This window comes from Lagenorhynchus albirostris, chromosome 2, assembly GCF_949774975.1.
Source record: "Lagenorhynchus albirostris chromosome 2, mLagAlb1.1, whole genome shotgun sequence".
Lineage (NCBI taxonomy): Eukaryota > Metazoa > Chordata > Mammalia > Artiodactyla > Delphinidae > Lagenorhynchus > Lagenorhynchus albirostris.
The window spans coordinates 144,344,145-144,368,908 of record NC_083096.1 but is presented as its reverse complement, the minus strand read 5'-3'; the positions used below and the strand labels follow the sequence as shown (position 1 = coordinate 144,368,908).

The 24,764-nt window shown below is 35.5% G+C and overlaps 1 protein-coding gene across 2 annotated transcripts in view; it reads right to left on the bottom strand.

Moving 5' to 3' along the window:
- Window positions 1-24,764, bottom strand: part of FAF1 (Fas associated factor 1) — a 493,047-nt gene that overhangs the window by 239,085 nt on the left and 229,198 nt on the right. For both annotated transcript variants that reach the window (XM_060140108.1, XM_060140109.1), the window contains one exon: window positions 18,673-18,764. In XM_060140108.1, coding sequence (XP_059996091.1) covers window positions 18,673-18,764 — 92 coding nt within the window. The remainder of the gene's footprint in view (window positions 1-18,672; window positions 18,765-24,764) is intronic.

Sequence of the window (24,764 nt, the reverse complement as noted above, 5' to 3'; positions counted from 1 at the left end):
AGTTGATAAAGGGTAAAATCTTTTTTTAATTTATTTTTTATTTTATATTGGAGTATATTGATTAGCAATGTTCTGTTAGTTTCAGGTGTACAGAAAAGTGATTCAGTTATACATAGACATGTATCTATTCTTTTTCAAATTTTCCCATTTAGGTTGTTACAGTAGGTCCTCCTTGTTGGTTATCTATTTTAAATATAGCGGTGTGTACATGTCAATCCCAAACTCCCAATCTATCCCCCCTCACCCTCCTGGTAACCAAAAGTTTGTTCTTTAAGTCTGTGAGTCTGTTTCTGTTTTGTAAATAAGTTCACTTGTATCATTCTTTTTTAGCTTCCACATATAAGCGATATCATATGATATTTGTCTTTCTCTGACTTATTTCACTTAGTATGATAATCTCCAGGTAAAACCATTTCTGATGCATGGAACATAACTATACATTATGCCTAATGTTATCCAAGCTCACAGCGTTCTTTTTAACACAGATCTTTTTGGGGGTTGATATACCACATTCATGTTCCTTGTGAGAATGTTTTTTATTATCTGCAATCTCAGACTCCAGCCTGATTCATTCACTTAGCCATTAATAATAATGGCTAGCCTTTAATGAGTGCTACTATGCATCAGGCATTAAGTAAGGGCTTTGGGTCAACTTTATGAAGTTTATTATTATCATTTTCTTGTTACAGATGAGGAAACTGATGTTAAGTTACTTGCTTAATGTCACACACAAAATAAGTAGTAGTAACTCTTCTAAGGTCTAACTCTTATGATTTGTCGTCCAGATACTGGGGAAGAGGACCCAGTAAGATCTTATTTCTTCTGCCTTCATTGAGTTTATTGAGGAATGCACAGACAAGCAAACCTACAACCCACATATGGTACCTTTGCTAAGAGCTCTAATACCACTTTTGCTAAGATGGTATGGAAATACAGAGGAAGAATACCTAAATTAGACCAAGGAGGAGGCAAAGGCTATAAAGGAATTTACTATGGTGATTTGCATAATTTTCAAAGACTTCATTGCTAAAATATTATCTATAGAAATTGATTCTAGCTGCTGCTTAGTAGAATATGTTGAGCCCTTAGCTGCTGCATCTAGGAGCAATTTTCTCCACAATAGTGTCTTCTAATAGTTGGTTAGGATAGTTAGCCACAGTTAATCCACCTTCAAGCAGTCTCTCTTTTACCTTCAAAATGCAAAGTCATTCATTGAGCTCCTTCAACTTTGACCTTCAGAATAGCTGAGGGTAATTACCAAAGTAGGTGGATGAGAAATAATACAAAACATTTTTTTGTTTCCCTTAATGGCATGTTTTCTCTTCAATAAGAGGGAGAAGGAAAGGTGTAAGCAAATGTAGAAATTTTTTAAAAGCAGTTGAATTTTAACTCAACACAAGAAATGGTTTTAATAGAACATCTATTCTCTCCTTACCGGTTTTTAATTTTTCATTCTCTATTATGATTTTACTTTCAGTTTGAATATTGGTATTTACCAACAACGAGATGGTTGTTTCCACAAATAGACAACAGTCATTAAAACTTACCGTTGCTGTACCCTCAAATACAAATTGAAATTAATGTTTGAAATGTAATGAAAATCATATACATTGTCCCCAAGCTTTGAACTGGTGGTTATTTGCAAAAAACACAACACAGTGAATGTTAACATTTAAAAGCAGTTAGTGGCAAAGTGCTAGACATTTTCACATATACCCATCTCATAATTCTCCTAGCCAGTTTCTTAATTTTCAAGTTGGGGGAGGGACAGTGGGAGGCATGTGAGAGGGAACTACAAAAAGATAGATAGATAGATAGATAGATAGATAGATAGATAATCTACCTCCTTAAAATTTTCAGTAGTATAACTAAGCATTAATATCTAAGCCACCAACAAAATTCTAGAAATAGTTTTGGCAGAACATCCCTTCTCTACTTTCTTTTCTGTCCACAAGTCTTGGACATTCATTCTGCCAATGAATGTCCACCTATGCCTGAGGGGATTCCATTCCAATTTAACTATGAGCATTTATCAGGAACAGAGAAGTCATCTGTAAAATATCTGTCTTCTAGTGAGTAACAACTTCATTTTAATTCACTGACTTAGTTTAACACATTTTATATTGCCATCCAGTTTTTTTGAGGGGGGGGGGAAGGACAGTATGGGGAAAATTAGTGTACAGCAAATTTTAACACAGGCTCCAATAAATAAACTTGAAGTTACAGACATTTTTTTATACCTGAGAACATAAAAAGCCATAAATTATTGGCCTCCATATGTCAAGTACTGATGAAAGCAACAACATTAAGAAAATATATATAACAACCTTTACTGTCTTGACTGCTTATTTCACATTGAGAGAGCACTTTAGTGATCCACTTACGCAGAAAGCACATGCATATTTTAATATGTATGACACAGTGATTTTTCAAGGTTAACTTAAGATTGCATTATGGTAGTGAAATGATCATTTGATCATCATGTACCTATATACCTGTCATTAATTCCTGATTAAGAGGAATGGCTTCCTCCTGACAAATAGCAGCAGGCCCATAGGGTAGAACAGTAAAAGGCAGGGTGTCTTGTATCAAGGATAATAACAGCAATTTTAAGGATTTCTTCTTCAGCAATTCCTTGAATCAAGAATTCCCTCTTAAATCTTCAGTGGGTAGAAGATTTGGCCAGGCTAAATCAGAGCCTTCCTATGAAAACAGTAACAGTTCTAGGGGAAGCATTCATTGTTATAAAGTATAAATCCATCAAGATTAAGCAACTAGACTAGGAAAAACAACACATTCAGACTTGGGTTTCAGGGCTGTTATGGACTGAATGTTTGTGAATCCCCTCAAATTCACATGCTGAAAGCCTAACACTCAATGTGATGGTATTTGGAGGTAGGGCCTTTGGAAGATGATTATGTTTATATGAAGTCATGAGGATGGGACTCCCATGATGGGATTACTCTTCTTATAAGAAGAGAGAACAGAGCTTGGGCTCTCCCTCTGTCAAGTGAGGACAATGTGAGAAGGCAGCCATCTATCTGCAAGCCAGGAAAAGGGCTCTCACCAGGAACCAAATCTGTCAGCATCTTGATCTTGGACTTTATAGCCTCAAGAACTGTGAGAAATAAATGTCTGTTGTTTAAGCTACCCAGTCTAGGGTATTTTGTTATTGCAGCCTGAGCTGATTAACATAAGGGCTTTTAAGAGTTCTGAATTCACAGCACTCAAGTAAACAGATAGCATCAATTCTGCACAGGCTTCTACTAAATGTCTATCTGTTTGTTAAATGGTATATACACATCCAAATTAAAATTCCACTCATTAAAATCCATTGTAGAAAACAATAAGTGTTTGTCAAAACTCATATAACTGGGGAATACTTAAGAACCCATTTATTATATGTAAATTATATCTCCACCAAAAAATTATAAGTCATAAAAAGTACCTGAACAATTGGATAACCACTATTTTGGCAATTAAATGGGTCCCATATTTTTAACTTCAAAAATACAACACACTTTTTATCAACGTAAATGGAAACCATAGATTTTTTGCCATTGCTACTTAATACTACTATATGACCACTGACATATACGGCTGTTGTCCATGAAATTAAATTTCTCAAATCAATGTTGTATATGTAGTTAAGATGAGTAAAATATTAACATCAATACAGAGATCAAAAAATCTCCTGTTTCATTCCTGCTGTGTATGTATGCTATTTCTTTTCTTGCACTGGATATTTTAAACAAATATCAATGTAAAATAACATGTTTAGAAGGTTCATTTCCAATAATTTTATTTTTTAAATATGACCTGATATTGAAGCCAAAAAGGTAATTTTTTCAAATTATTGTGACTGTTTCTTATAAAAATATAAATAATAATCTTAGAATGTGCTATTGAATTTTTCATTAATAATTTACAATTTATATATTTCTAAAAGGCCCTACAAAATTTTCTCTCCTTTGTCTCTTTGGGAATATTTTATTATCTACAATGATCTTTTTATCCTTTCAGATATATCAAGCTTTTAAATTAAAAAGCATGACACATGGCAATTTAAATTTCCATTCTAAACTTACAGAGTCATATGAGCTCTTGTCAACAAAAGACCAAATTTACTATAATTATGGATTATTTACACTAAAACAAAATAAGAAATCAATATGTAAATGTAATGTTTGTAGTAGCTAATGCAGCCAGCAATGACAGATTAGGTTCAAACAGCAATCAGTTTGAAAATCTGGCACATATGTAAATGAGCTAAGGACTTGATGTTTACATTTGACTGTATTTCATTCAGGATTTTTAAATTGTCTCAGGAACAGCACAAAAATAAAATGTTAATCTTTCCACTACAAATATAACTTGAGCCCTCATCATAACTGAAATTAGGTTTTGCTCCTGTCCAGCTAAACTAACATATGATACTAATAATTCTGAGCTGCAGATTACATCATTCTTAATTAACACTCTGCTACAGTTGTTAACATCCTCCAAGACACCATGCTATCATCACCACAAGTTCTGTAACAATCTTAAAACCACGTTTAACAAAGGTTGGCCTCTTACTCTGCAGCTACTTTTAATTGCTTTCTTTGCTAGCAATTAAATATGTCTAGATAAACAAACATTCGGTTTCACATAATTCTTAACAACATTTTCATGAAGATTTCAAAGTTCAGGTGTCCTTATGTCTATAATTACTGTTTATCAATATAGAGATATACTGGATTCAGCTACATGTACTAACCAAAGTATATAAAATTAATCAAAATTTGGTAATTAGCGGTGATAGTGATATATTGTGATCCATCAAGTAGTTCATAGCAAAACTGTCAAAACATAATTCTATTCATCTAGACAAACCACGAAGAAAGAAAAAAAATTTACAGATACAATGGTTTTTGTTTCATTCATGAATTAGTGACCAAGTTTCCGACTGTCCATGAAATCAACCATAGAGAATACCTGCAGTTCTTTTTCGAAGTGTGATGTTAACAAGCTAATCTCAGTACTCACTGACCTATCAATAGGCAGTAAACTATATAAATGGGTTTGCTACATCAATCCAATTAGATGTCTTGTGATCTCCACCAATGCTTTAATTGGGGACAAGTTTCTTTCATCCAGAATGCATAACTATAGGGAAATGTCCTCTTCTTAATATAAGCCACTTTTCAAGTAGCCCCTTATTAAGAAACACTTACCAATCCAATACTTCCTAATTTCACTTTTACAAAATCTAATAATAATGCTCATAAGAATTAAAGTTGAACAGTAATCACCATAATGTACTTGAAACACTGATTATATTAATTTATTCTTAAGAAATTAAGAGTTACTTTAAGAATGATACAGCGAATTGTTATCAACTACATACAACACTGGTTAAACATTTTCACAGATGAATATCCTTTGTGAAAACAAACAAAAAAGAAGTTGTTTTGTAAAGCATTTTGGAAGAAAAAATTAACCAATCCTTTCAGAACATTTACTTGCATATGTAAAGTTTCCCCTTTCTGTACCTCAGTTCCCCTAGTCATAAAATGGGACTAGATTAGATGATTGCTTTAAATCCTTCCAAAGATGATACTCTAGAGCTATCTTCTAAGTCAGAGCTCTGATGGATATGACTCTTGCATTAAGGGAGAACACCAAAAATTGAAATAGCAGGATACAGGCTAATAAAAAGTAAAAAATATTATAAGGATTAACATCTGTGCAGAGATTGTGAGGTGCTGAGGAAACAGAAGTAGGATGAGAGCTATCTGAAAGCATCCTTAGAATGTCCTTGTAGTAAGTGAACCCCACAATAGTTCCATGATACTGTTCAGTTATCTTTTTAGTTGGGATAATGGGGGGTGAACAAGTATCCTGAATGGCCTCAGTACAGGGTGGGAGAGATGGAAAAAAAAAAAAAAAAGAAAAAAATAAACTGTTTGTATGAGTATCAGTACACATACCACCCAGAGGGTGTCACCTCTTAGCTAAGACCGAGGCTAGAAGCACAGCTGGATACCTATTACCACAGCTAGTTATAAGAAGCAGAGATAGAAGAGGAATAGTTCAGTTTTTCCCTTAATTATACCAGGCTTAATGGATTTAGTGAAGTGCATATCCGACGTAGAAGGTTAGAAGAGACCTCAAGGATCATGAGAACAATGTTTCATTTGCTTTTCTTCAAGCTTTTGCCTCTGCTTACAGGGTGAACACTATTTCTGCCCATGCTGCTTCTCCTCACAAGGAAGTGTTTTAACACTTGTAGCATTTTCTCCCCATTCTAAACCTGCCTCCTCCAGAGAAAAGAAGAGACTATTATAATTATTCACAAGGTCACCTTGTAGTAGGTTAGGTTTCACAGAAGGCAGGGGATGAGACCAGCAGCTTCCTCTTCCATTTCCTATGCCCTAGTGCACTAAATTCCTTTCCACTTTTTATCCTCTGTGGTAAACACCCCTGGATAAGGTTTGCCATGAGCTCTCTAAGCTATGTTTCCTGCTGTGACCAAGTTGGTGAGGCAGGTCTATTGCATCAGTCCTTAAGGCTCTGAAGACCCAGTCATAACTCTTTTTATAGGTCACTTGAGCATGTGGGTCCTAAGATTTAGATCTGGACTGAAAGGTAAAAGACCTCACTTAGGACTCAAGTCTAAGCCACATGATCCATTTGGTGCTTGTCTGGCAACTAAAGCAGTTTCTTTTTCCAGTCATGGAGCCTCTTTATTTTCTGGTAACATCTGAGGCCCGGAGCAGAGAGGAGTGACCTGCCCTAAGTTAAACAGTGATTCTGTAGGAGAGCTGGGGCTAGAACTCAGATGGGGCTAGGACTCAGATATCTTGACTCACTACTCCTCAATTTCCTTCCACAGTATCCATCAGAAAATATAATACCCTACTCTCACCTAACTCAAGGCTACTGTCACCTGCTTTCCCACCAACGGTTTTCCAAGGACAAAAAAAGGCCATATATTGTAACACCAGTGGTTTACTTAACTATCACAGGAGTCCCAATTAGAATTTACTAATTGAATTTACTAATTGAATTTACTGAATTTACTAATGCTTGCACAAATAGCAACTAATTCAAAGTCAGAATTAAAAGCAACTTCACAACTCAGAAGCCATACAAGAGGACCATATGCTAGACTGCATGACCAGAGCTCAACAATACCCTCACAGAACTCAACAAAATATTAATGGGAACCATCCTCCCAGTATAAAAAGGTCAAAGTTCAAAAGCAAGACTCAATTACTACTTGTAAAAGGGACAGTTACACATAAGGGATACCTTATTTTCTGTCACCCTGCCATAAAAATGAAGACAATCTATATAATTAAAATGGAGCTGGACATTTTTAGCACTTATTAGAATAAGACCAAAGCAAGTTGAAGACTGTCTTATTACCAAGACACCCATTCAGTCCTTTTCTAGCAAGGTGATCATTAGTAATACCAAATCCAGAAATACTAAACCTTCTCCATTTATATTTATACATGGCCTGAGGGCTTTGGCACTAGTTATTTCCCTTGCCTAGAATACTATTCATTCTGCTCTTCACTTTAATGGTTCCTCAATCATTCATGTCTCAGTTGAAACAGTACCACTTTCCTGACCTTACAACTTACAGTAGTCACCCAATTACTTCTTATCATATCATTCTATTTCAGTTTTCTGCAAAGCACTTGTTATCATCTGATAATTTTTCTGGTTTATTTGTAGTTTGTTGCCTGTCCCTCCACCCTACCATGTCTACACATATTATATTGTAAACTCCATGAAAGCAGGTACTTTGTTGTCTCGTTTCTCATTTTATCCCTAACACCTAGAACAAGGACCTAACACATTTTAAGACGGTACTCAATCTATATCTAGTAAATGAGTGAATAACTGACATCCTGCATGAATAAATGAGATGGACTCTCCATTTATCTGAAAAACACTTTATGATGAGTTTGACAAATAGCAAAACAGCCAATGGAGAGACTACACATGCATGGATAAAAAATTAAATCCCTCAATTTGTCATGAAACTTTTCATATTCATTACAACAAATGTTTATTAAGGGCCTCTATATAGATGGCACTCTCGTGAACTGAGGGAGATGCTCAGTAAGAATGCTCTTGCTCTTTACAGCTTGGGATCTGGTTGGAGAGAGGACAGCCATATAAGAAATAATACTAGGGAAACTAAGACTCAGAGAAGAAAGATGTTGCCTGAGGCCACAAAACCAGTGTAGGACAGTTATAGGATAAACAGTGTCTCACTATAAAGCCAGAGCTCCTTCCATTACTCCATACTTTGATGAGAAAAATGAAAAGGAACACTGGACAAAAAGACTAAACTCAGGTCAAGAAGTGGAGATTGCCTAGTTCATTACATTTATGGGACACTTGTAAGATCTTCGGCTCCCCAAGTATCTTATATCTGTTCTGCATGATGCTTGATATCCCTCCATTAGAACTTTACTTCTTACCTTTGGTCTCTCTTAGGAGGCAAACATCCTTAGGCATGTAGCACTTCACAGTATTCATTCCACAAATAGTTCTAAGTACCTACTATATTTCAGGCCCTCTTTTAGCTGTTGAGGATACAACAGTGAACAAAAAAGAAAGCTGCTGATTTCTTACAGCTTTACATTGTGATGAGGGACACAGACAACAAATATGAATATATTACTAATATTACTAATATAATGCATTGTTGTCATAATGTAAGATAAAGGGAGAATGTATAACAGAGGGGCTTTTTTAGCCAGGGGAATCAAGGAAAGCCTATCTGAGGATGTAACATTTGAGTAGAGGCCTGAATAAAGTAAAGGAGTAAGTCAAGTTGATAAGTGGTAGATCATTTAAGGCAGGGGAATAGCAAAGTGCAAATGTCCTGAAGTTGAAGCACACTTAGAATGTTTAAAGAAGAGCAGGGAGGCCAGTGTGGCTGGCAAGATACAAGCCAGAGATGAGAATGATAAAAGATGAAGTTAGAGAGAGTCAGGAACAAGATTATATAAGTCCTTTATATACCTTAGTAAGGAACCTGGATTTTATTCTAAGTGTAAAAACGCAAATGGAGGGGTTTGAGCAGGGGAGAGACATAATCAAGTTATGGTTTTTGGTTCATTTACATCTTAGACCATTTGAATGCTGGGAGAGGTGCCATTTGAAGTAGTGGAATAAGGACAGGGGAAAGAAGAGGTCATTAAATGGTAAGGCTGAGAGAAGGCAAAGAAAAGTTTACCTACTCATTTTTATTATCTATGGTTATAAGTGAGATTTACACACAATTTTTTCTTACATTATCTTTTTCTAATTTTGGTAACAAGATTACATGAACATTAACTTTTCTTTTTAATTTATTAATTTATTTATTTTTGGCTGCATTGGGTCTTCGTTTCTGTGCGAGGGCTTTCTCTAGTTGTGGCAAGCGGGGGCCACTCTTCATTGTGGCGTGCGGGCCTCTCACTATCACGGCCTCTCTTATTGCGGAGCACAGGCTCCAGACGTGCAGGCTCAGTAGTTGTGGCTCACGGGCCTAGATGCTCCGCGGCATGTGGGATCTTCCCAGACCAGGGCTCAAACCCGTGTCCCCAACATTAGCAGGCAGATTCTCAACCACTGTGCCACCAGGGAAGCCCTACATGAACATTATAAAATAAGATAGGTAGCAGTCTCACTGGGAAGAGTTTGTGTAAAATTTCTTTATGGAAATCCTCTGGGGTGGGGGAGGGTGAAGAAGTGGCATGTGAAATTTTTGACTATAAATTCAATTTCTTTGATGGCTATCATTTTTTCAGGTTACCTATTTCTTGTATTCATTTTAGTACTTGATAGTTTATGCAAAATTTTCCATTTCAACTAAATTTCAGATTTTAATAAGCCATAAAGATATGCTTATTTTATTACTATTCACACACATTTTTGTTTTAAAACAATTTAATTTATTAATTTCTTATTTGTTTTGTATTAACTTACTTAATAATTATTTTATTAATCAAATAATCTCTTTTGAATCTGTAGTTAAGTCCCCTTTTTCACACCTAATATTTTTGTGCTTACCCTCGTTTTTTCTTGGCTTGGTTTTTCAAGCAGTTATTACTTGTTGATTACTTCTATCATTAATTACTGCTTTTAAATCTTTCTTTCCTTCTATTTTCTTCAGACTTACTCTATTGTTATTTCTCTATTTTCTTAAGTTGAACATACAATGCAATTGTTTTCTATCTTTCTTACCTTCTAATTAGTGGACTTAATATTACAAATTTCCCTCTAAGTACCACTTTTGCTATATTTAAAGTTTTAATATATAGCACTCTTATTTATGTTCACTTCTGAACAACTAGTGGTTGCTATCATGATCTCATTTTTACCCATAAATTATTGTGAAGTAAATTATTTGTAGTATCCAAATGTATGGAGAATCTCAGAGATACCTTTTTATTATTACTTCACTTCTAATTTTATTGCATAATGGCCAGAGAATGGGTCAGCATGATAGTGATTCTTTGATACTAGCTTTGTGTTCTAATATGTGGTCAATTTTCATAAGTATTCTATATGTGCTTAATTTGGTTATTCAAATAATAAACAGCCTGCAAAGACTTATTGCTTAATTCATTAGTTTCCATAAGACATTTGTATATAATTGTGGTTGAACTATTTCCCCTTGTAATTTTGTCAATTTTTGCTGATTTGTGCACACAAGTTTACAATTGTCATATCTTCTTAGTAAACTGTCCCTCAATATTATTTGCCTTAAATTCAATTTTATGTGATATTAATATTGCCACACTACATTATAAAATTAATATTTGGCTTAAATATCATTTCTTATACCCTTTATTTTCTCTTTTCTGTGTCATTTCTTTAAGAGATATTTCTCTGATAAACAACATATAGCTGACTATTCTTTTTTCTTCTAGAAAAGAAAAAAGAATTTTTCTTTAGTGTTTATCCCCTTAAGTTATAACATTTATACCTAGGTTTATACTTTTCTAATACAGACTAATTTAATCAGTAGCTGTAGCTTTCTTCAAACAAGAACCTAAACAAGCTCTCAATAACTACCCTCTCTCTGCCATCACCTAACCACTACCTCTAATTCAGTTTACCCATCTGCAAAATGTGACAAAGAACACCTATCTATGATTTATTGTGAGGATTTAATCAGATAATATACATATAAAGGGCTTGGCAAAAAGCCTGTCTTCATAAATGATAACTGTTGTGTCACTATCACTTACCAAATACTTTAACTTCATATCCTTATTCTTGTAACTATTACCTATCTTCTACTGCAGTATTATCTATAATTTAAACTTTTCAACAACTATTACTTAACAGCACTGAAATCCAGAATCCAGAAATGTTCTTCACTTGCTCCAATCTTCTATTCTTCTGCCTTTTCTACTATCTCTAAACCTGCCAGGTAACTTCAACACTTAACCCCTGGACTCTACCCTGCCTCCCTGCTATAGACTGAACTGCATGCCCCAACCCTAGAAATCTTATATTGAAGCCCTAACCCCCAATATGGCTGTATCTGTAAACAGTCTTTAGGAAGTAATTAAGATTAAATGAAGTCATAAGGGTGGGGCCCTAATCCAATAGGATTGGTGTCTTTATAAGAAGAGGAAGAGAGACAAGAGGACTCCAGTACTTGCTTGCTCCCTGCCTCCTCTACTTCCCTTCCCCTACTTCCTTTCCCTCCCTCCTTCCCCCCTACCCCCATCCCCCCATATGAGGACACAGTAAGAAGGCAGCTGTCTGCAAGCCAGGAAGAGAGCTCTCACTAGAAACTAAATCTCACAGGAACCCTGATTAGGCCTTTCAGCCTCAAGAACTGTGAGAAATAAATGTCTATTGTTTGTCACCCAGTCTATGGTATTTTATCATTGCAGCTTAAGTTTAGATACTCCCATACCCTTTTTGGTTTCACTTTTTCAAATTTTTCCTATTTGCTGTCTCTTCCTCCTCATAATTCTAATAATTCTTCAGTCTCTTGACCCTACTCCTCCCTCAACTTCTCTCTCCCTTCAGAGTTGAATTTTCTGAAAATAACAGTAACTCTAATCCCTCATTTCTCACTTATCCATTAAAATCTACTACAACCTGGTTCTTATTCTCATCTTCCTACCAAAAATAATCTTAATAAATTCATTAATTACTTATAAACCAAACTGATGACCTTTTAAATAATTATCATCCTACTTGGAATACACTGCAACATTTTGTAGCATTGTACATTTGAGACAAAAAATATAGGCAGTAAGTAGTACATATTTTTCTGGATTGTCTCAGTTCTAGACATGTGACTGAATTACATATGGGACACACACCAGTGAAAAGCTCCACTGGCAAGTAGGAAACAGGTGTTTATAAATAGAGACTTGTCATCTATATATGTTTTTGGAAATTGAACTATTGAGAGGAGACATCAGGGAGAATGTACAGTAAGAGGGATTGCTGAAAACAGAATTCTGGGGAACACCAACTTTTAGAGCAGATGAAGAAAAGAGGTGATTACTGGATGAACCAACCTGAGTGGCACACAGGACACCAAAACAGTGTTGGAAATTTTCTTTAAAGAGATGAATTAAGGGGACTTCCCTGGTGGCACAGTGGTTAAGAATCCGCCTGCCAATGCAGGGGACATGGGTTCAAACCCTGGCCCAGGAAGATCCCACATGCCATGGAGCAACTAAGCCCATGAGCCACAACTACTGAGCCTGCGTGCTTAGAGCCTGTGCTCCACAACAAGAGAAGCCACCGCAATGAGAAGCCTGCACACCACAACGAAGAGTAGCCCCTGCTCACTGCAACTAGAGAAAGGAACGAAGACCCGACACAGCCAAAAATAAATAAATAAATAAATTAAATAAATAAATATATATATATATAAGCTTATATATACCTTAATGAATAGGTTATAAGCTCCCACAGGACAGAGCTTGTTTTCATCTAGTAGGTAATCAATAAATCTTTGACAGACTGAATTTTTCCTATAATAATATGAAACAGGTATAATTAACAGTCCCCATCCCTTCTGATTTTACCATGATTTACAGTATAACCTGAAGTTGTGCCATAGGGGTACTGCATCACCTTTGAATTAATTAGTGAAATCTGATTTAAAAAGTTTTTAAATGCATTTCAACTGTTATAAAGATTACAATTAAAGAGTTTGCTCTTAAATTCTCAAAAAGCCTGAAATTCTGTTTTCTGAAAAATATTACTTACTTTAAAATAATTCTAAATATAATTCAGTTACAGACACTTATATGGTAATTTTACTGCTCTTAGCTTTAAAAAAAAAATGTAAATACAAAATAAGACTCAATTAACAGGCACCCCCTAGTGGCAGTAAAATCAAGTTAAGAAAAAAAAATTTTATAAGACGTGGTTTAAGATATAGCTCTCACCAAACCTTGAGAATAATATTGTCAGTAAACAATTTAAAAGCATGTTATTTTATATCTACATTTTACTAAATGATTAATAGTGTACGGTAACTAAAAGTTCATTCACACACCAAAATTTCATTAATATTCTTGAGAACTACAGTAAGTGAAATAATGTATATAAATACCCTTCAACAAGTATATAATGACAATTACAAGATATTTTTTAAAAAATCTCATTATAGAGAACAGCTTCCAAAAAAGAAGGCATCTTTGGAATAAAGCTTTATATATTTGTGTCAAGAAACTGGAAGCTATGGAGGGTCAGATGGAGATTTCAGTATCAGAAGTATTCACTGATGACCTTGAACAATCCACAAAACACTTCTAAACACCTCAATTTCCTAATTTATAAATTAGAGATATCAAAATCAGCCTGTAATCTTGTAGAGTTGTTATAAAAATCAAGTGAGAGTTGAATGAAATAGATTACTATTGGTATTTACTAGCATAAATAATTGTAATAATCATGCTTTGTAATTTGTGATTTCACATATAATGTACCTCTCCTGCTTAATGAATTTTTACAACCACCCTGGCAACTAAAATCAATGCTTCCTATTTTATACATGAAAACTCTAAGACCCTAACCAAGCTGGGAGTGTAATCCAGGATTTTTCTCTCCAGGTCTTGTTATCTATAATTTTATATGACGAGATAGATTATAATCATATTACTTTTCCGATTTGGTCATAATAAATTTTGTTTAGGAGTGATACTATAATACCAGTGTTGTCTAGTCCATTGAGAGAAGACTGATACTCTATAAAGAAAGAACCTATTATTTGCCATTGCATTGGAATTGGAATGATGGAATCCAGCAACAGGACCTCGCCATAGTTCTGCACTGCAATTAACAGGCAGTTTATTATGCAGTTCCCCTCAGTCTTCCAACATCCACTGACTTGTGTCAGAGAAATAAAAGAATAAAACCAATTAAATATCAAACCAACCACCTAAATAAAATACACCTTTAAAAAAAATCCCAAATCTCAGGTGAAGAGAAGACAATTCAGGGAACAGGTCTAGGGTAGAAATATAAATTAGAGATATAAAATTGACAGTGCACACAGATGACACTTAAAAGCCATGACACTGAATTTAGTAATGTGGTCATGAGTGACATTAGCAAGTCCACTAGCAGGTCCCTACTTAGACTGGGCTCAAGAGAAACGGGAGGAAAGGAATTAGAGACAACAAATGTAGACAACTCTTTGGGGGAAGTTTTGTTATCAAAGGGACTAGAGAAATGGAGTGATTGCTGGAAGGGGAGGTGGGATCAAGAGAAAAATGGAAGAAATAACATCACGTTTGAATGTTAATGGTAACACTCTACTAGAGGGAAAAACTGATGATGCAGGGAAGAATTAAAGTGAAGGAAGTCCTTGATTTAGGCCAGAGGGAATATAGAATGTAATCTGAAGCAAACATGGAGGTTTGGTGTTAGATAGGAGATTGGGCATGCCATCTAGAGTAACAGGAGAAAAAGAAGAGTATGTGTATAAGATGCAGGTAAGTAAACAGAGACCAAGTTGGAAGCTTGTGGAAATTCTCTTGTGATTGCCTTCATTTAATCAGTGAAACAAAATAGGAAATGAAGTCATCAGCTGAGGGTGAGAATACGGGAGAGGTGTTTTAAAGGTCTGAGGAAAAGATAAGTGTAAAATGGCCATTTAGGAGAGTGTGGATAAACCAGGTAAATATGCTATCACTGCCTAGCAACATTAGGGGGCTCTCTAAAGATTATGGTCGTGAATTTAAAGATACACCAATCAGCATGATTTTGTTTGTCTCTAGTCACATTTAGCTCTGAGGCACAGAATAGACAGAGTTGTATTTATCCAAGGTACGGATTTTTGTCAAGCAAGATCCATGAAGCAAGACTTGAGGCTACATGCAAGAAAGTGATTACAATGAATGACCATGGGATATTGCCCACTCTAAGGAAGAAAGAGAGGACATGAAAGAGGTAATGATCATGAAAAGATGGTAGAAACAATGGATTGGAGGCCTGAATAAGGCTGAAGGATTGTTAGGGTTAGGATACTAAAGAAGTGGGCTAGAAAGACGAGAGACGATTAGCAGAAAATGGAAGCTTGAAATTAGTATTTAAGAATTGTTTTAATTAAATAACAAGACCACAGGAAGATATGGCTGACGTAGGACGGGAAAAAAGATCACTGTAGAAAATAAGTTCAAGAAACTAAGAGGCCAAGGTGTTAGAAGAATCTTTCCTATTTTTCTCTACCAATTTCAGATCTCTTCTATTCATTTGCCAATTCTCAAATATAACACGAATAATCAGAATTACCTTTTATTTTCTCTTTTTTAGATTATAAATTAGGTTGCAAATCACAATAAGATTTGTATGAATCCACCAATTATAACAAAATTTTGCAAAAACAAATCAATTTGATTCATTATGGAGTTTAGTGCAGAGAAATTTTATGTCTCCCATATTTGATAATATGATGTACTTTATAACTTAATACTAAATTACTTTTGGACTCTATTACATAGTTGTCAAAAATTATTTTTATTTGATAAATACAAAATGAAAATCAGAAATTAAAAATAATTATTACCATTAGCTTATAAAATTCTGTATGGATTTTGCTTTTTTAAATTGTCTCTCATGAAATCAGAATTTAAGATATACATCACACACAAAAAAAGAAAAATAATCTCTAGTTTTATAGAAAGATATATTAACAGGTACCTAAAAGAAACACACCTTGACGTTTTAGTTAGATTTTAATAAAATGTGCCCTAATATAACTTTTTCATCAAATGTGCCCTTTATAACTTTTTCCAGCTTTCAAGCAGGAAAGCTCTAATACCCCTCCTCTCACTAGCCAGATAGACTGTGCTTTGCGTCTTTTATTTGGCTTTGAATTTTTATGTCTTTCTTGTTGTTCCAACACAGGAAAAAGCATTACTGTAACTTGCTAAAAATCCATAAAGCCAACTAGGGAAGATTACTTTAGTGCTATATAAAGTACTCATTCTCCAATAAACACTGTATTTCAGAAGCACTGTAGGCCCCTGCCTGCCTAGGGACTGAGGAAGTGGCAATCAAACTAAGGTCAGCCACAGGGCAATGAAGAACATTTCCATTAGCCCAGGAAGACATTTTGATAAACCCATTTAATCATGTTACTGGAAAGCAATAGATTATAACAAATGATGTCTCTTACCTACTTGTAATTATGTGGATTATATATTGGATGACAGTGATTACACTCTGTTAACTAACTTAAAAAATAATATCCTCCATGACTAGATACAGAACCCATACCTATAATCTCATCTGGTATTTATATCAACATTACTATAAACACGAGGACTACAAGTACTGTTGGCTGTTTGTAGTAGCATGCAAATACAACTTCCCATTAATATATGATATGAACACAGAAGATAAAGAGCAACCCAAGAAATCTTTAAATTCTTAGCCTAAAACAAACCTTTAACAGACTATCAGATACAATTATATTAGATTTAACTTTTTTCAGTTCAGTGATTTCTACTTTGGTAAAGTGAAATTTAATTTTCTTTTTGCTACTATCCACCTGTGATGGTATGATATATAAGAAATATACATTTGGTTTTCTTCCCCACTTAGAGCTCCTAAAATCTTTGGAATTTTTTAAGTGATAAGAGTGATAAAGGTGAAAAAAGAGAGGTCTCTTTTGTTATTCATAATGAGCCACTTTCAACCACACCTGGGTTTGCTAAACAGATGATGTTTGGAAAACCCCTCTAGAGAGAAGCTGGTTGCCAGGGGAGCCAAGCTCATGATTAGAGGACTGGACTTTTAGCCTGCACCTCCGCCTCCAGGAAGGAGAGAGGAGCTGGAGGTTGGGTTAATTACTAATAGCCAATGACTCAATTAATCATACCTCTGTGGTGAGCCTCCATAAAAAATCCTAGCTGAAGAGCTTTGGAGAGCTTCCAAGTTGGTAAACAAGAATGCATTCGTGTCCTGGGAGGGTGGCACACCCCAAACATTACAGGCACTCCTGTGCTCAAGACCCTTCCAGATCTTATCCTATGTATCTCTTCAGCTGGCTGTTCATTTATATCCTTTAAAATATGCTTTATAATAAATTGCTAATAGCAAGTAGAGCATTTTTCTGAGTTCTGTGAGCCATTCTCTCACAAATTACCGAACTCAGAAGGGAGTGGTGGGAACCTCCAATCTATAGCCACTTGGTCAGAAGCACAGGTGACAACACAGACTTACAACTGGGTCTGATATAGGGGCAGTCTTGTGGGACTGAGCCCTGAACCTGTGAGATCTAATGCTATCTCCAGGTAGATGGTATCAGAATTTAGTTAATTGTAGAACATCCAGCTGGAAATGAAGAACTGCCTCATGGTGGTGGTGGTGGGGGGGACCCACACATCTGGTGGCCAGAGGTGTTCTATGGGTAGGGTACCAAAGAAAAACAGGACTTTTTTCCTTCTACTACATTAATAATAAAGGCATTTGGTAGGCGGTGGGGAAAAATTGGACAATATTCAAAGTTTAGGAACACCAAGTTGCATTAAATAAAAAGAGAAAATGTGCAAAAAATGGTGAAAATCTAAGAACAACTTAAACATAGTTCTAGAAGGATACTGTACTCATAAAAATTATTACTCTATCACTACCTTAATCATTCACTTTAGATCAGGTTGCTTCATCAGGCAATAATGTAACATACAATTAAACATCAAAATCATCTGATCATTCTATAAATGTACTGAGTTTCACTGTGAATACTGAAAAAAGAATGAGACCCTCTATTCCAAATAGAGAGAAAATCTTAATAAAAATTTTATATCAGTGTTTCTCAAGCTGTATTCTGCAAAGCCCAAGAACCTTCCTCAAAGCTTTGCTTCTTTAGCCATGGGAGACACTGGAGTTCCAGTTACTCAATCTCTTCCCTCCAACTCCAGTTCTTCCCATTCAGAGAAGTGCCATTTTTGACTCTTTTTTACATAACAGAGTTTTGCTAAAGCTTTTCTTTGTAAAAAGATTCCATCACTAAAATCAAACAAATAAACTACCCAAACCAAATAGTTTGAAACTTTATATAGTTAATAGCTGTTGTTAAGTTAGAGCTTCAACAAGATTTTGATTTGATTTGATAGTTATATACAGTAAAACAACTTAACAATCAAACTTTTTGTTTCAGATTCCCAGGAAAAGTAAACACCTTACCCAGCATGACTAGATGATGAAGGTGGTGGCAAATCTGGTGTAAGAACATAAAGACTGTTGTTTTTTGGCAAGTGTAGTGATTTTAAGACCGTCTGAAAAACAAAAAATAAAAACAAATATAAAATAACTATTGATTGTGTATTTTTAATCTTTTCCTATAATTCTTAGAAAATTATCACTATTGTAGTTTGACTTTGCATCTTTTGACAATTTCCTAAATAGGATAATACAGAAGAACTACTGAATCGCAAAAAATCTCTCTCTCATAAATATCGTAAGTTAGCATAAATATGAATATTAAAATAAAATACAAATTCTTTAGCTCATGAAACGATACAAATATATAAGAACACAGTTGAGCATCATTAATTTCTTCATTGAAGAAGCATATCCTTGCAACTAATATCCACTTCATTCAGGATCATTATAGCAAAAATTAGCGATGTAGGTGTTCAGAGATCATTAGACCTAGAAAAGATTATAGAGAGTACCTCAACCTAAAGACTTTATAGATGAGGAGCTGCAGCCTAATAGGTGAAATGACTTGGATGAGGTCTCTTGTAAGTGTTACCTAGGTCACTTAACTGTTAGGCCAGATAATATTTTTGTTAAAGCACTTTGTCTGGGGTGAATAAACTACTCTTGGGCTACCTCTGACCTACTATCTTGATAACCACACAAAATTTCACCAAATTTATTTGCCAGAGAACTCCTACATACCTTTCAAACTCCCAACTTGATGGTAAATACCCGCTAATTCAAAATTTTTTGGACAGCAAGAAACATTAAGAAACACATTTTACATCTTTACATCATAACCCAGGACAAAAATACTTACTCAACAGATATTTATTGAGCCACCAATTCTGTGCCAGGAGTATTCTAAACACTGAAGATATAGCAGTGAACATGATAGTCTAAAACCCCTGATCTTCAGGAGCTTACATTTTAGTAGGAATAAACAAAGTAACCTATATAGTTGACTACTAGAAGTGATAGTTTTCGTGACTAAACATAAAGCAGAAAAGGGAGGGTGAAGAATATGAGGCTGGGGAATTACATAATTTAAACTTGGTTATCAGGGTGGTTCTCACTTGGCCAATGTGACATTTGAGCAAAAACTTGAAAGTGGTGAGGAAAGAAACCATGAACATATATAGAAAAAGAATATGGCTGGCAAAGGCAATAGCCAGTGCAAAATGCTTACTGAACAACAAGGAGTCCAATGCAGCTGAAGCCAAACGAGTTCTGATAGGAAACAGGTCAGAGAGGTTAACAGTGATGCCAGGAGATAGGTGAGAGGGAATGTGTTGAGACATTTAAGCTAATGTAAGGGCTTTGACTTTTTCTCTGAATGAGATCAGAAGCTATTGGAGTGACATTATCGGATTCATATTATAAAGGATCTCTTTCTCAGCTGTGTTGAAAATGGATGGGAAAAGGTTGACAAAGGAGGGCAGAAGCACAGAGGAGAGTAATAAAATATACTAAGACATACTAAGACAAGGATGATAATGGCTTATGTCAGTGTGATGGTAATAGAAGTGATGCAAAATAGGTGAATTCTGGATATATTCTGAAGATCACACCAAAAGGATTTCGTGACAGACTGGATATGAGTCAATAATGATCCTAAAGCTTTTAGACAACAAATGGAAGGATAAAGTTGCTGTCAACTGAAATGGAAAGACTGCAAATGAAGACCTCTAGGCATGTAAGTTTGAAATGTGTATTAAACATTCAAGTGGAGAAGACAAGAAAGCAGTCAGATATATCCATCTGGAATTCAGGGAACAGGTCTAGGGTAGAAATATAAATTAGAGATATAAAATTGACAGTGCACACAGATGACACTTAAAAGCCATGACACTGAATTTAGTAATGTGGTCATGAGTGACATTAGCAAGTCCACTAGCAGATCCCTACTTAGACTGGGCTCAAGAGAAACGGGAGGAAAGGAATTAGAGACAACAAATGTAGACAACTCTTTGGGGGAAGTTTTGTTATCAAAGGGACTAGAGAAATGGAGTGATTGCTGGAAGGGGAGGTGGGATCAAGAGAAAAATGGAAGAAATAACATCACGTTTGAATGTTAATGGTAACACTCTACTAGAGGGAAAAACTGATGATGCAGGGAAGAATTAAAGTGAAGGAAGTCCTTGATTTAGGCCAGAGGGAATATAGAATGTAATCTGAAGCAAACATGGAGGTTTGGTGTTAGATAGGAGATTGGGCATGCCATCTAGAGTAACAGGAGAAAAAGAAGAGTATGTGTATAAGATGCAGGTAAGTAAACAGAGACCAAGTTGGAAGCTTGTGGAAATTCTCTTGTGATTGCCTTCATTTAATCAGTGAAACAAAATAGGAAATGAAGTCATCAGCTGAGGGTGAGAATACGGGAGAGGTGTTTTAAAGGTCTGAGGAAAAGATAAGTGTAAAATGGCCATTTAGGAGAGTGTGGATAAACCAGGTAAATATGCTATCACTGCCTAGCAACATTAGGGGGCTCTCTAAAGATTATGGTCGTGAATTTAAAGATACACCAATCAGCATGATTTTGTTTGTCTCTAGTCACATTTAGCTCTGAGGCACAGAATAGACAGAGTTGTATTTATCCAAGGTACGGATTTTTGTCAAGCAAGATCCATGAAGCAAGACTTGAGGCTACATGCAAGAAAGTGATTACAATGAATGACCATGGGATATTGCCCACTCTAAGGAAGAAAGAGAGGACATGAAAGAGGTAATGATCATGAAAAGATGGTAGAAACAATGGATTGGAGGCCTGAATAAGGCTGAAGGATTGTTAGGGTTAGGATACTAAAGGAAGTGGGCTAGAAAGACGAGACACGATTAGCAGAAAATGGAAGCTTGAAATTAGTATTTAAGAATTGTTTTAATTAAATGACAAGACCACAGGAAGGTATGGCTGACATAGGACGGGAAAAAAAGATCACTGTAGAAAATAAGTTCAAGAAACTAAGAGGCCAAGATGTTAGAAGAATCATTTACAAGGCTATATTACTAAGAATTAACACAGAGAGCAATTATAAACCAGGAACTAAAAATCATCAGAAAATGAGGAAAGATGACCTCAGTAAGTAGGTGATACAATTTTTTTTTACATGAAAGTCAAAGCTGAAGGTTTTTTAGAGAGGAAGGACTGGAAATGGAAATGAGGAACAATGAGAACACACGTTTTACCAGTTAGTCCAGTGGTATGACGGCTACTGGAGCAAAGAAATTAACACTGAGAAGCCTACAGAAAAACAGTGTGATCAGAAAGGCAGATTTCAGTCAGAGGGTAGATGGTGAAGAGAATGTGCAGGGAAGAGGTTGACAATAAGAGGAATTTGGTTAATGATGAATAGTTCCACAGGGCATAGCAAAAAGGTTTCAAGCACTGTAAAGGAGAAAGAATAGAGACAGATATGGGCTGTGCAGAGGCTATGGAAGTTTGAGTGAGGGGTGAAGTGGGAATCTGAGACTCCTTGCAGTGACTTGCATAAACAGGAGGAAAAGGCTTAATGAAATTGGTTCTGGTTGAATCAAAGCAAATAATAATGTCAGGGCTGAAAGTGTTGGAAAGAAAGGTGGAGTAGATATCTAGGATCCCCTTTTAACCCTGCAGATAGAAGTAGGGACACCTGAGAAGGGCTGATCTTACCCAAGCATAGAACATAATGAACTTATTCTTGACCCCTCCATGAGAGGGCCCATCTTACTAAGGGCACAGTCTTCCTTCACAGGCTTTGGGACTTACTCTTGACTCATTAGTTATTTCTTAAATAAAAAGAAATACTTACTCATTATTTGCAATACACTCTGACATCTTTTATCCTATTTCTTTTTCTTTTAATACTGGCTATAACCCACTCAGTTAACTTCAAAACTCACTAATGGCTTGTGACCCATGGTTTGAAAATAAGACACTGTAGTAGGTAATTAATCATAACTTCACAATCATCCAGGAAGCCCTGAAGTTCTGAATCTTTTTGTCAAATATATGAAAGTCCTTTTGAAACTGATCTATGTTACCTTTCAAGAGTTCACGTGCAAACAAAAAAAAAAACCACATGCATATACACACAGGAAAGTTATTTTTCATCTTCCATTATTTTACTTTGAGGATTATTGATAACTGCTTGGTCTTACCACTTGATCATTATTGTCAGTTTGCCATGCCATCATCCAAAGATTTTCCACTAAACCTTCCTTCTCAAACCACATATGATATGATGAAATAAATGGATGCTTTCTTTAAGTCATTCAGTCATTCCACAAACATTTATTTGATGCCTGTTATACCAGGCATTGGATATCTAATGGTGAAAGAAACAGACGTGGTCCCTCTACTTATGGTGTTGTGATGGGAAACGCTGGGATGGGAGCCTTTTATACAGAGGTCTGTTACAGAAAAGTAACATTTTAAGCTGAGACTTGAAAGATGAAAAAGAGCCACCCATGTGAAGAATTGGGTGTAAAGCATTCCAGGCAGTTAAATAGCACCTGTCAGGTAAAGTTATAGAGAGCTTGAGCCTATTAGAAGAATTAAAAAGAGGTTTCTATGGCTGCAGCTTGGAAAGAGAGGGTATGAAAGGCTGAAGATGAGGCTGTAGATGTGAATAGAGGGTAAATAATACAATACCTTTTAAACCATGGTGAGTAGCTTGAATTTTATTCAAAGTGCAATAAAAATTTATGCTTTACCAGGAGAGTGATATAATTTGATTTATATTTTTAAAAGCTCATTCTGGCTCCTGTGTTGAGAATGCATTGGGAGAACCCAAGAAAAAAAGCTGGAAAAACAATAATGAAGCTATTACACTGTTCCAGGCAAGATATGCTAACAGCCTGGATTAGGCAGTGCAATAAAAATACTGAAAAGTGGCCATGGTTGAGATATATTTTGGAGATAGATGCTATAGGACTTACCAAAGGATTAGGTGCTTTTGAAATTTTTAAAAAATTTATTTTATTGGGGAATTCCCTGGCAGTCCAGTGGTTAGGACTCAGCTCTTTCACTGCCATGGCCCGGGTTCAATCCCTGGTCAGGGAACTAAGATCCCGCAAGCTGCACAGCATGGCCAATAAATTAATAAATTAATTAATATTTATTTTTATTGAATTATAATTGATTTACAATGTTGTGTTAGTTTCTGAGGATTAGGTGTTTTTCAAATGGGAAAAGATTAATGTCCACATTTTTGGATTTAGCACTGGTGATATAGTTCTGCCATTTATAGGGGAAGACTGGTGGAGAAATGGCATGGGAAGGAAAATCAAGAGTTCCATTTTAAACATGTTAAGTTAAAGATGCCAATAAGGTATGCAAGCATAAAAGTGAACTACCAATTTGGATATGTGAATTCACAGAAGTATAACCTGGAAATATAAATTTGGAAGCAATCAGAAAATTAATGGCATGGAAATAGCAGAAATCACCTACGGAAAAGAGTACATAGAAATAAGTAACTGAAAATATTATTGATAACAAAGACTAAGTTCAAATACAGTCAGCCCTCCATATCCATGGGTTCCACACACAAGGATGGAAAATACTCAGAAAAATTCCAAAAGTTCCAAAAAGCAAAACTTGAATTTGATGCACATCAGCAACTATTTACATAGCACTTACATTGTATTAGGTATTATAAGTAATTTAGAGATGACTTAAAGTATACAGAGGATGTGTAGGTTATATGCAAATAAAATGCCATTTTATATAAGAGACTTGAGCATCCACGGATTTTGGTATGGGGTGCGGTCCTGGAACCAATCTCCTATGGTTACTGAGAGACAGCTGTATTAGAACACATAGCTTTAAGAACATTTTCAACATGATTGCCTTTCTCTTCACAAACTAACGAAAATGCCATGTAAGGCTGATTCACATTCACAGGTCTCTCAATAAATGAAGGAATAAATGATATAGCTATGTAAACTAATACATTTTGGTGTTTTACTTCTGCCAAAGTTGCTGATTTACTCAGTCAAGACTTATTTTTATTTTTTAATCCACATTTCAATTAGAGCAACCATAAAGCAGCAGGGATCAGTCAGCTATAGCCTGTGTGACAAATTCAGCCTAG